Here is a 12,976-nt window from a genome sequence, read left to right as displayed (position 1 = left end):
CCCTTGATTTGGAGGAGCACAAGACCTCCGTTGCCCACATCTTGAGGCCAGAAACATTGGAAGCTGCCCTATCCCAGGTCAACCTCTTTGACTATCTAGGCAGGCATTGTCTCTTGACCAGCAGCAGTTCCCACGAGAAGGGTCTTCCTCATCACCTGCAACTAGGGTTGCCAGGTTCTTAGCCTGAGACTGATCCTGTATCTTTAGGAGAAGAGAAAGTCTGCCAAGTGCAGGTGTTCTTGCCACACTGTAATAGGAAAAACCACAAGGTGGAATTCTCCCTTTCCCCTGCACAACTTTTAAAGATACAGAAGACCTCTTGGTTGCCAGGCCCGGCCTCCAAGAGGTCTTCTGTATTTTTAGAAGTTGTACAGGGGGGAGAATTCCACCTTGTGGTTTTTCCCTTTACAGTGTTGTAAGAACACCTGCACTTGGCTGACTTTCTCTTCTCCTAAAGATACAGGATCAGGCCAAGAACCTGGCAACCCTACCTGCTGCCCTGCAGACGCTAGGAACTGAACCGTGGCCCATTTGCACACAATGCAGGCGCTCTGTCCGCTAAGCCACCAGCCCACCATTTGCTCTGGGAACCCTCCTGACACTTTTTACAACTGCTCTTTATGATTGAAAAACCCAGGGCTTTCTTTAAAACGAGAGCAGGGAACCTTTGGCCCTTCAGATGCTGTTGGACGCCAATGCCCATCAGCTCCAGCCAGCATGGCCAATGATCAGGGATGATGGGAGTTGTAGTTCAGCAGCATTTGGAGCAACAGTTTTCTGATCCCTGTTTTAAAGGGAAGGGGAAAGGCAACTATGGCTACAATCCTATGCACCTGTACCTTGGATCAAACCCCACAGAAACTCGGTGAGGCTTGCCTCTGAGTAAATGTGCATAGGATTGCAGCCTAAATCAGTGCCAGCCACTGCATGGGAGCGGGCAGAGTCAGCACATCTCTCTCTCTCAAGCATTGGGGGACTCTGTGTGTGTGTGAGAGGGGGTGCACCTGTTGAATGTCAGCCTGTTAACGTAGCTTTTCAAGGCACATGAGCCTTGTGCAACTTAAACCCTCCCCCTTAAAACTCTTTATTCTTCCATCTTGCCTGCAGTTCACTGCTCAGCTGGTAGCTATTCTGAAATGGGTTTTGGAGTGGGGCGTGAATCTGTGTCTTTCTCGCGCTTCCCTGAGGAAAATCCTGAGAAGATTCTGCGAAAAATGCTTATTTCATTACAGGGAAAGCCACAATGAAGCGAAACAGACGTACACGCACAATCCAACCCCCTCCCGTTTCTAATGGTCTATCCCACACCCCAATAACATTTGGTTGGTAAGAACTATCCAAGAGAGGAAGAAATGGGGGGCACACGGACATTTAACAACCCCTACCCCTGGGTTATAACAGACTCCAATACGTCCTCTAATTAATTTCCCTGGGGAACAGACTACCGAACACTTCAAAGGGGGGCGCAAAGAGAAGCCTTTTCTCCCCCTATGTCGCTAATCCAACACAGAACGTAAGAGGAGAAAAACCAGCCATATGCAAACACCCCCGCCCCTGGGTTGCAGTGGGCTGGCCCACAACTTTCCCCCTGCTCGCAAAGTGGGGGAAATGCATAAGGCTGTAATGGGCGGGACCATCCTTACCCATAAATAGGGGGGTGGTAGGGAAAGACTCTGGACCCCTCATTACCTGGGGGAGGGGCTGAGGAAGGCGCAAACCCCGCTCTTGGCTCTCTTCAGCAATCGGAAGTCGCCCTCGTTCGGGTCCGCCCACCAGTGTTAGCCAATCACAGAGGCATATGTGGCTGTTCCCCGTACATGTCTATATGCGGCGCCGCAGTCAAGCTCTATGGTTTCGCGAGGCATTGTGGGAAGTCGGAAGCGGAAGGAGGGTGTGCGTTACCATAGCAACGAGAGACAGCAAAGCGAGAGCGGAGAAATACTCTGCGAAAATTTGAAGTGGGGAAAAAGGAATTAAAAATGAAACCGAACTCCCTGGGCATAGCCTATTTGCATGTGTCGAAATATAGGCTCATTTGCATGCGTCCTAAATTTCTAAATATATGCACCTGTACAATAGTTAGCACTGAGGCTGAGATGAAATAAACAAGTAAAAGTAAGAGCTGGTTAAGAAACGGGGGGAAAAGCCAAGAGGCAGGTTTTGACCTGAAGCCACATTAGCGGAACAGTGGCTGTTGCTATGGCACCTAGTACTGATGTTGCCGTGGGGACTGTCACTTCTTCCTACTGTCCGCCCCCACACCATCTGATACTATTTCTTTAGAAAAATGCATTCATATTCCACCAAGGATATGGCCAAGGAGCTCAGGCAGCATACATAATGGCTTTTTGTTTGTTTTCCCTCCTGCCGTTTTATTGTCGCAACAACCTTGTGAGGTAGGTTGGGCTGGTCTATCACCCAAGGAACTTTAGGGATGTGCAGAGATTTGAACCCTGATCTCCCTGTCTTTAGCCTGACACTCTTAACCATTACAGCACACTGGATTGTTACTTTCCTGTTAGCCGCCTTGGGGGCTTTTAATACTGGCAGAAAACCAGGGTGGTTTTTTTTAAAGAAAAAATAATTAAGTTATAAATACTACATCAGCACAGCAATCAGTGACATAACACCACATCCTGTTGCTTACCACCAATAAAGTACCCCCCCCCCCAAGCTGGAAGCACACTCAATAAAGTAGGTTTCACATTCTGACATCCATAAATAATTTCTTCATTATGGCATCATCTTCGGTATAGCCACATAATCATCGTAGCGCTGACGATGCCAAGCTCTCTGCACATGATACTACAATGCAATCAGGATTGTAGGGTTGTCACAGCAAGTTTCTTTGGGAGGCGGTGGATGCAGATTTCTCATTCTTTGCTGTCTCGGCTGAAAACAGGTCCAACCGTTTTGTACGGTCTGAGGGACAGTACCTCCCCATAGCAAGTCAAAGTGGAAATAAACAAGGTGTTGCAGTGTGGTCTTGGAACTAGCAAGGATGTACATTTTTCTATCCTTTAAAACATTTTTTAAAAATATTTACACAGCCCATATTAGAGAGTAGCTGTGATGTTTCAGTGACATCTAGTCAAAGCATTTGGTGGTGTTTGATTGGGCTTCAGGCCTAGTCAACCCTTGATGTCTTTACTGTGTTAGCCCAGTTAAATAGTGCATGCACACCCTGTGCTTAATTTCTAAAACAAAAGTTGCCAGGCCTCAAGCTTAAGAGTGAGGCTCTTGGATGTGGGTGCTCAGTCAAGTTTTCCCATAGCTCTTGTTCATTTCAATGAGTCTGGAGAGGAGGTCTTTGCCATGGGTTGTAGCTCATCAATGGAACAGAGCGGGGGGGGGCGCCTTTTGGATTTCCCATCCCAAGCACCAAAATGCCTGTAACTGCCTTTGAGAACAACTCTTTCATTAAAGTGTCCCCCCTCCTCCCGGAAAATTTCTACAAATCCACTGAACACTTGGCACAAAGTTGATAGGGCTAAAGCAGTTTAAATCCAACTGGTTCAGTTTAATTCATTTACAGACTGTAATTGTTCAGGGAAGAAACAAATTAAGCTCCCCCCCTCCGGCCCCAGGATGTACATCGGTATATTTACTCCCATTATACAGAAGAAAGAAACTGAGGTTACTGATTTGAGAAGCAACATTGGTACAGGACACAAGAATCTTGGCTGATGTTCTGCTACAAACCATGAGATCTTACTTCCTTTTGCCAAACCTCAGGCTCCATCCATCTCCCTTAACTACCATACAACATCAGACCTTATTCCATAGGCCTCTTATACAGAATGCTGGTGGGGAGGAGAACAGAATAACCACATCAAATGTCTGTAAACACTAGGAACTGAGCAAGTGGAAAGGGTGGAACTGAAGGATTGTTCACAGCATCAAGATTCAAAGGTTGCTATCTTAAAGTTCTTTTCTCAGGATTTGTTGACTAAGAAAACAACCCCCATCTACAGGAACGAAAAAACACTGGGTGGGCTATCCTGTGCTATTTCAGATAATTGTTTCTCTGTGTAAAACTGAACACCCATGAAAGTCAACCCCTGCTTACTGTTTAGATCAGGGATGGAGGAACCTGTGGTGATACCTGTGGCAGGCACATGCAGTTATGCCACCTTATGGCTTCTTAAAGATTTTTTAAAATAATTATCATCTTTCTTTGGATGTCTCTACTGGAACTAGAAACTGAAGGGGATTTAAATATCTTGCATTTGGGTAACTTTTATATCTACTGCAGTTATGAACTTTTTATACTGAAGCCTATGAATTAACAAATGTTTGGCCACTGAAGAGGGCTTTATGTTGACACATGTCTGGCTGATTCGTCTGAGCACTCACTCACTTTTAATTAGCATTTGGCCTATAAGTAGAATATAGGAGTGCATTCTTAATATTCGTCCTTTGTGCATTTTGTATCATATAGAATATGAAAAAAAATATTTTCACATTTGTAAACTCACAACTGGGCGTTTAACCTTAACTCTGACTTTTTGAAGGACTGTAACTCCCTCCGTCCCTGGCCACATTCTCTGGGGCCGATGGGAGCTGGGAGTCCAACACCACCTGGAGGGCTACAGGATCCCCATCCCTGATTTATATCATCACTCACTCCAGAAGCGAACTAACTGGGAACTGAGCCAAGAAGACCTCGTAGTGTTGTCTGGGGTTGCTGATTCTCCTTGAACAAGCTTGAACTTCTGAATTTCCCCTTTGGATGTCTGTGAGGTTGGGGTAAACAAGCTGAACGTTAAAAAAAAAAAGCCCCACAACACTTAACGGAGAGGGGAATTCTCCTACCTGATGAAGGGGTCAAGATGTGTGTATGTATGTGCATACATAAGTTCCCACCCACCCACCCAATGATGCACAAATACTTTTAGCAGCAACAAACACGTTTGGCGCGAGTGGGTCGGCTAGATACTATGCCCCTTTCCTCCCCCTCCAATTCGTTCTCATCCTGAGCTTGACATTTCTTTTCGAGGCAGTGCGCAACACTACGCACCCTTCGCTGTCCAATAAGAGGCCGTGCTCCATCTCTGCCCTGGCAGGCGTGACGTCAGCACCGTCGCGGCGAGCTGGGGTACCTTATCTTGAGCTCCTGCTTGAACTGTCGGAACAGCAGCTTGTTGCGCTGATTCTCTGCATCCTTTTGGACGTGGAACTCTCTTGCTACCTTGAAGCCCTTGTGGACCAGAAAGGCGTTGCTCAGCACAGAGAAACGGTAGCCTGCCACGTTGAGCTCGCAGGCCTGACGGAAAAGGAGAATGAAATGACAGAAGAAGGTGGACGACTGTCACCAAAAAACTAGAACAGGCTTTCCCAACCGTTGGGTCCCAAATGTTGTTAGACTACAACTCCCATCAGCCCCAGCCAGCATGGCCAATGATCAGGAATGATGGGAACTCTAGTCCAGCAACATCTGGGGACCCAAACGTTGACCTAGAACATGCAAGAACCCTCACACCCCAAAATATCTCAGGGGGCTCTTAATCTAAGGCAGCAGTGGGGAATCTCTGGCCCATGGACCTAATTAGGTCCACCAGGCCTCCCCATTTGGCTTGCAAGACTATTTTGGCCAAGTCACGCCCACCCGCCCTGGACCTGATGTCATATACAGGAATACCCCGCATTAACGTACGCAATGGGTCCAGAGTGAGTACGTAAATCGAAAATGTACTTACAGTGAAGCACTACCTTTTCTTTTTATCTGCCATTAAATTGCAAAGCCAAACGTGTTTGAACCGGGAAACGGCAGCCGCCGGAGCCCTCCTAAGGAGGAGGGAAGGAAAGTTAAAAAAAAACCACCGCTGCCTGCAGCCGCCAGAGCCCTCGACAGGGCTGAGGAGGGGAGAGGTAAAAAATCCCCCAACAAACGCCCCAGACAAAACAAAACCATGAGAGAGGGGAGGGAACGAGGAAAAGGGAATAATGGCTTCAGTCCCACACACTCAATCACTCATAAAACTTAGCTATAACGCTACACTAGTAAAATTAAAACAGTTAAGTGTCCGTTCTTGCGAAGCGAGCGTACGTAAACAGCTACTGTAAATGTGTCCGTACTCGCGAGTGTCCGTAAATTGAAGGTCCGTATAGCGGGGTATTCCTGTATGACATCAGATGTGGTTGCTGGTAAAGATGCAGATGGGTCAAAGGGGGCAAGAGGACACTTCTCAAGAATGGAGAACCCGTTGCCCCCCCTCCAGCTCTCAGCCAGCATGGTGGCATGGTGGCCAATGGTGAAGATGGTGTGCGGTTTAGTCCAACAACGTCTGAAGTGCCACAGGTACCCCATCCATAATATCACGCAGGAATGGGGAACCTCAGGCCCGGGGGCCAAATGTGACCCTCCAAGCTTCTCTATTCATACCCTTCACTGTTCCTGCTTCACACCCTCCCGGAGTGATTTTGCCAGGCTGGACACACGTCCCTGACTTCTGGTCGTGCCCTTTCTTGCCTGGGTGGAGGAGAGAGAAGGGCGAGAGAGCGGGTTTAGAAACTAGCCTACTGTACAAAGGTGAAATTTGCATCTGTTGCTCCACCCACTTTTGCCACTGGCCCCGCCCATCACTGGTATGTGGCCCCTGGAAGGTTGGCCGTAAGGGAACGTGGCCCTCACATTGAAAAACATTTCCTAACCTGATATAAGGATTTCCCTTCCTTCGATGCCTGCTTCAAATGCAGCCTACATTTAAAGCCCATTCAACATACATTTAAAGCCCGTGGATTTCCCCCAGAGAATCATGGGAAGTGTCATTCGCTAAGGGTGCCGGGGATGGCAGCTCTGAGGGCGCAAACTACCATCCCCATCATTCTATGGGGGAAGCCGTATGCTTGAAATGTGCTTTAGATGTAAGGTCCACCCGCAGTCTATGCAGTCGATGAGCCCAGCGCGGCTACCTGGCTGATCCGGTTGAAGCCGTACTGCTTGAAGCGCTCGTCGTAGAGCGGCACAGAGCTAGCTGCGATGTAGAAGGGTTCCCAGGGGTCCTGCCACTCCACCTCGTAGGCCACGCGCAGGGGGCTGCTGACCGGAAGGTTCAGCCAATGGGAGTAGTTGGTAGGCGCCTGGCATCGCGAGCACAGCTCCTCATAGAAAGGCCGGATCTCGCCCACTTGGTACAGCTGCAGCAGCTCGGTCTTGGTGCCAGGGATACGGCGCGTGTGGCGGATCTCGAAAGCCGGCACGACAAAGACCCCCGGCCTCTCTTCGTCGGCAGCTCTGGGCAAAGCCAAGAAGGCCTCCCGCAGGCCCTCACTGGGCACCATGTCCATGTCCACCACCAGCATCCAGTGGCCCCCGACAGCCTCCCGAGCCACATTGCGGAGCAGGTTGTTCGGATAGGAGGCGTTGGCGACATCCATGGCGTAGTTCCGCCGGCCGGCAGCTAGCCGTGCCAGTTTGGCAAAGACGTCCACGCAGGCTTGGAGGTGGGCAAACTCCCCGTGATCCTGCAGCTCGGGGAAAGCAGCCACCTGGTCGGCGTGGCACACCAGGTGGAGCCGAACCAGCTGGCGGATGGGCGCGCAGAGGGCGGCCAGGGCATAGACCATCGCCGTGGCCAGGCGGACCTCGACAGAGCCCGGCGCGAAGAGGGCCACCGAAATCGGGCCTTGCCAGCGCTCCGCCAGCCTCTGAGCGTGGTGCAAGTTGCCCAGGCTGGTGTGGGTGACCAGCACCACATCCTGGCTGCGCGCGCCGTCCCAGGAGCCCAGCAGCAAGTCCCGGTAGATCCGGTACTGCCCACTGGCGTCCAGGGCCCCACCGCTGGCCAGTACCCGCTTGAGCCTCTCTTTGTGCCCGTCGCTGGGCAGGGGCCGACGTCCCTGGAAAAGTTCAGCATAGCGGGAGCGCTGCTCTTGACCGTGCAGCCCCGACAGCAGGGCTAAGTAGAGCAGCTGCAAGCCGGCCACCAGCGCCAGGGCCGCCACCAGCACCTGGAAGCAGGAACAGTGCATGGGCTTTCCAAGGGGAGGGCAAGGGAGGACGCTCAGAGCTGCCCCATCTGCTCTGCCGAGGGACAAGGCTGCGGCGGCTCAGGGGGGCAGCCGCCGCCTTGCATGCAGAAGGGCCCCCGGAGGGCTGGGGAAAGACTCCGTGCCCGATACCTCCCAAGGGCCGCTTCCGGTCAGTGCGGGCAATACGGAGCTAGTCGGGCTCAGTAGAAGGCTGCTGCCCTGCGATCTCTTGCCAAGCTTTATGGAAAGCCAGCCTGCCTTGCTCTCCACAGAAAGTCAATCCCCGGCTGCATCCTTTTGCTGCAAAACGCTCACCTACCTTCCTTCTGCAGCTGGGGCAAAGGATTTCAAGCGGCTGCCTGCTGGAAAAGAAAGGAGCTCTCTCCGGCGCCCTCTGCTCCTCTGGAGGACGCATTGCAAAAATACACACACACACACCCTCCTTGGAGAGATGCAAACCCGCGCTCACCCTCCTTTGCATGCCCCCCCTTCTGTCCAAGGCAGCTGCGATCCCCCTCCAAAGAAGCACAGAGAGAGAGATGTGCGCCTGGGCGCGTGTTTCCACGTTATGTTCTGATTATTTTGCCATGGGGAGGGGATGTTTTTGCTCAATACGAAATGGAGCGGGGTGGTGGTGTAGAAATGGTGCTGTGGGCAAGCTGGGGCCGGGGGCAAGCAAGAGGGAAAGCAGGCAGGGGATTGCTGCGGTAGAGGAATGCGCGCACGTGGAACTATAGACTAGGTGGAAGAGATGGCTTAGTCCTTGTGAGACGAGGTGGCCGAGTGGTTAAGGCGATGGACTGCTAATCCATTGTGCTCTGCACGCGTGGGTTCGAATCCCATCCTCGTCGGGATTCTCCCATTTTAAGTGTAAAAGGGGGGAAATCGCTAGATTATATTTTCAGAAGAGGGGTTGAGGCTGCGCTCACCTTTAATGGGAAATCCATCGGCTGGAAGGAGTTTGGGAAAGAGACGGAATAAAAAGTACCTTTCCGTAAACGTGTACAGGTCACGAGGGTCTCAACAAAGAGCTCCTTAGTTCTTGGGGATCACTCAAAAGGGTTCCCCTGTTCGGGGAAATGAAGGTGGGTGGAAGGGAATCCAACCAGTTAGGTACTTTGCTCCTCCAAAACACACATACGCACTCAACCTTCTACATTTGTTGTTGTTATGTGCCTTCAAGCCGATTCTGACTTATGGCAACCCTATGAATCAGTGACCTCCAAGAGCATCTGTTGTAATCCACCCTGTTCAGATCTTGTAAATTCAGGTCTGTGGCTTCCTTTATGGAGTCAATCCATCTCTTGTTTGGCCTTCCTCTTTTTCTACTCCCTTCTGTTTTTCCCAGCATTATTGTCTTTTCTAGTGAATCATGTCTTCTCATGATGTGTCCAAAGTATGATAACCTCAGTTTCAACATTTTAGCTTCTAGTGATAGTTGTGGTTTAATTTGTTCTAACACCCAATTATTTGTCTTTTTCACAGTCCATGGTATGTGCAAAGCTGTCCTTCAACACCACATTTCAAATGAGTTGATTTTTCTCTTATCCACTTTTTTCACTGTCCAACTTTCACATCCATACATAGAGATCAGGAATGTCATGGTCTGAATGATCCTGACTTTAGTGTTCAGTGATACGTCTTTGCATCTGAGGACCTTTTCTAGTTCTCTCATAGCTGCCCTCCCCAGTCCTTGCCGACTGATTTCTAGACTATTGTCACCATTTTGGTTAATGATTGTGCTTAGGAACCTTATAGATGTCTACTCAGAAGGAAGCCCCATTGAATTCAGTGAGCCTTACTCCCAGGTAAGTAGAGGACTACAACTCTAAGGATGTGCAGGGGGGGGGGAATCTGTACAATGCAGTTCCTTCTCAGAGGCCTTGCATGCAACCATGCCCTTAAAAATCCATGACACCTTTTATGATATCAATCTCAACAACATGCTTCAGTGTGCAAAAAGGCAACTGATCAGTTCTGATTTATTCATTGTTTTCTCCGATGTTATTTCCTGATTTGCTTCTAATTGTGAACTGGCTTGGGCTATCTGGTTTGAAAAGAACAATGATGCTAATGGTTGGGGGACATCAGCCCAGCCAGTGAGGGATGATGGGAGTTGTAGTCCAACAACGTCTGGAAAGCCACAGGTTTCCCCATATGGGCTCTGGGCTAGGGCCTGCTATGATTTTTGCCCAGGAGGTAATTATTTTGTTGTTTGAAACATTTTTACTACACGTTGCAGAATGCATGGGGGACTTATTGCCACAGGATGCTGTGATGACCACTAGGGTGGCTTTTTGAAAGACAAATGTGACCGGGAACAAAATGCTGAAGTATTGCTCTCTGTTTCCCGCATGACCACTGAACATGCTCCGTCCTCATTGGGCTTTATTTATTCATTCATTCATTCTCCTAACCTGCCAACATCTCCCTTTTTGTGAGTGGGTGTGGTTTTGTTTCAGCTGCATAAACAAATTCCAGCGACACTCATGCCCTGTACATCAGAAATAAAGGGACTGATGCAAATATGATGTAACAAACCACGCCTTCCTCCTGATATCCAAAGCCTGGCTTTAAGTTACTATGGCATGGCTTGCTGCTAACAATGGGTCTTTGGGAGGAGGCTGCTGTGAAAGTGATTTGACCAGGCCGAGGGTGGGAAAGAGCTTTGAGCTAGCTGAGTTGTTCAGAAAAAGGGCAGCTCTGTGTGTGCATTGGGGGTGGGTGGGAATTACATTATATACTTAAACTAGGTTAACAGCAGTAGTGTAGTGGCAAATTCAGAAGTGCAGGATCCCTTCATTTTAGTCACAGCCATGCCCCACTTTTGCTGCTGGGTTAAGAATGAGATCCTTTTTAAACCTTCTCCCACAACAGATATCCCAAAACATTAGGGGTCTAAGACCCCCCGAGACCCTGGACGACTATATCCCTGGTTAACAGTTACAAACACTGGCATGGGGGCAGGGAAGAGAGAATTAGCCAAGAATTCTTCCCGAACTAGAATTCCCGGGATGCTTTTATGGCAGCGGTTCCCAAACGTTTTCCTCCATGGACTACTTGAACGTTGCTGAGGGTCTTGGGAGATCACTTAATGATTTTTTCCCCTGCCTCTTGTAGGAACTGTAATGTACTGTGCTGGATGCTTATTAGTTGTACTTTTGTTTCTTTCATTTCTTATCTATTGCATTTCACTGTAGGAGAATTTTAATTCCATAGAACTCAGATTGCAGTGAAATGCAATATATTTAATTCGATAGAATTCAGATTGCAGTGAAATGCAATATAAGAAATAAAAACAGCTACAAAAATACAGTTAAAATCATTATGAATATTTTATGCCATTACTCATCTTCAACCACAAATCAGTTTGGGAACCTGTGCTAGGGAAAAGTCATTACAGCTACAGTGGTATGAAATCAAGTATGCTTACAGGGCAGATAGGCTATCAGGTGATGAAGGGCTGACAGAACTTGGGAACGACCTGTGTGCTTGCTTCTGCAGCTCTGTAATACCTGCCCCCACTGTGAGGGGCTGGTTTTCATCAGGGCCATGCCATTTGGGGAGAGGGGGTCCCAATGAAAATCACTCCACTGCACACAGCAGCAGTTTTATTTAAAAAAATCAATTTACAGGGATCCTTAAGGTCATCCAGTCCAACCCACTACCAATGCAAAAAAGCTGCATGCAAGGAGGCAAGGGCTGATGGGAGTTGTAGTTCAGCAACATCTGGAGGTCAAAAGCTCCCCGTAACTATTCTAAACCTTTTCCCCTCCAAATTACAGGCATGCTGAGGAAAGTGGACAGACATTTCTCCTTTAGCAAAGCTTTATCTTCATTTTACGGGGGAATTAATGCAGTACGATGAGAAAGAAATTCAACCATTTTTTTAAAAAAAGAACGTTTTATTGGGGTGGAGTAATAGCAATAGTTCAACACTGTACATAAAGAAAATAAAAACATTGTTTTAAATTCATTTCAATCACCCACGAGATCTGATTAAAAAAAGACAATTACCCTTCACACAAACAGTAAAATAGTCATTTTTTTAAAAATCACAACTGCCCTTTGATCCTTAATCAAGCTGGTATTATGCCAGCTTATTGAAAGCAAGTCTCAGTTTACAGTGACACACAATTATATATTGCTTAAGTAGGCAATGAGACTGAAGCAATTCTGTTGTAATGGAACGAGTTTTCCTATCAGATCTCAGTGAATAGGACTCCCACTGTTTTTTGTCTTTTTAACACAATAGCTGGCATTAGCCTTGAGGGCCCTCCAGAAAGGTGGTGATGGTGGCTGTTGTTACTGTTTATGCATTTGTGTCGTGCAACATGTCACTGATGCAATAACAGCGCATTAGTGGTTGGTTTGTACTGGACCGCCCAGACATCATTCCTTATGAGCTGTGCTGTGGATGCTTCCTCAATGTTACTACGGGCTCATCTACACAGCGGTTTAGTGTGTCTTTGGTGCTGCCTGCACCGTGTTTTAATTTGCATGGTTCACATGAGGTTACTGGCAAACAGAAGCTAGCATGTAGTTTCCCCCCTGTAAATCCATACTAACGCAATCCGCTGATAACACAAAAAGTTTAGAACAGCATGGCTCCACTCCACACGTCTTTGAAGACAGTCTGCTTCGATGGTTTTTAGTGGGCGGGTGAGTCGTCACTTTCAGCTGTTCTCCTTTTTCCGCCCACTAACTCTCCCATGTTTCCAGTGGTTTATCTAGCAACTTCTGAGTGCTCTGTCCCGCCCCCTTCAGTTTGTTGCAGCCCTCCCTTCTTTCTTCCCTTTCTCCCCAGGCAAAGTTCCTTCACTCCTTTTGCTTCCTAAAAAATCTAAAGTGGATTTAAAAAAAAAAAAATCACCTCAAAAATATCAATATTGATATTTTCTGAAAATATCAATATTGATATTTTCTGAAAATATCAATATTGATATTTTGAGAAGATATTGATATTTTCAGAAAATATTTTGATATTTTTTTAAAAAAAAAT

The 12,976-nt window shown here is 48.0% G+C and overlaps 2 protein-coding genes and 1 non-coding gene across 11 annotated transcripts in view; 1 reads left to right on the top strand and 2 right to left on the bottom strand.

Moving 5' to 3' along the window:
- Positions 1-1,814, bottom strand: part of BRMS1 (BRMS1 transcriptional repressor and anoikis regulator) — a 34,698-nt gene extending 32,884 nt beyond the window's left edge. For 2 of the 6 annotated variants that reach the window (XM_061606383.1, XM_061606389.1), the window contains exon 1: positions 1,690-1,811. The gene's annotated coding sequence lies outside the window, so the exon portion shown is untranslated. Of the gene's footprint in view, positions 1-1,385; positions 1,458-1,643 lie in introns of those variants that run through there. The other 4 variants (XM_061606387.1, XM_061606388.1, XM_061606384.1 and 1 more) reach the window with 4 other exon arrangements.
- Positions 1,815-3,499: 1,685 nt separating this feature from the next.
- Positions 3,500-8,358, bottom strand: B4GAT1 (beta-1,4-glucuronyltransferase 1). 4 transcript variants are annotated; one of them, XM_061606463.1, is made up of 3 exons: positions 6,916-8,357; positions 5,700-5,787; positions 5,176-5,266 (listed from the first exon to the last, which is right to left on the bottom strand). In XM_061606463.1, exons 1-2 carry the CDS (start codon positions 7,972-7,974, stop codon positions 5,722-5,724), a joined length of 1,125 nt encoding a protein of 374 aa, XP_061462447.1. In that variant the 5' UTR covers positions 7,975-8,357; the 3' UTR covers positions 5,176-5,266; positions 5,700-5,721. The 4 variants fall into 4 exon arrangements, with proteins under 4 accessions (XP_061462444.1, XP_061462447.1, XP_061462445.1 ...); XM_061606461.1 differs by lacking the exon at positions 5,700-5,787 and adding an exon at positions 6,386-6,472 and having other exon boundaries at positions 5,180-5,266; positions 6,916-8,358; XM_061606462.1 differs by lacking the exon at positions 5,176-5,266 and adding an exon at positions 6,386-6,472 and having other exon boundaries at positions 6,916-8,358.
- A 385-nt stretch (positions 8,359-8,743) lies between these two features.
- Positions 8,744-8,825, top strand: TRNAS-GCU (transfer RNA serine (anticodon GCU)). The gene has a single exon. It is a non-coding gene; the product is annotated as a tRNA-Ser (tRNA).
- The last annotated feature ends 4,151 nt before the right edge of the window (positions 8,826-12,976 follow it).

This window comes from Rhineura floridana, chromosome 22 (genome assembly GCF_030035675.1).
Source record: "Rhineura floridana isolate rRhiFlo1 chromosome 22, rRhiFlo1.hap2, whole genome shotgun sequence".
NCBI classification, from domain to species: Eukaryota; Metazoa; Chordata; class Lepidosauria; order Squamata; family Rhineuridae; genus Rhineura; species Rhineura floridana.
Note: the sequence above shows the minus strand (reverse complement) of the source record. Positions and strands in the feature narration are given on the sequence as shown.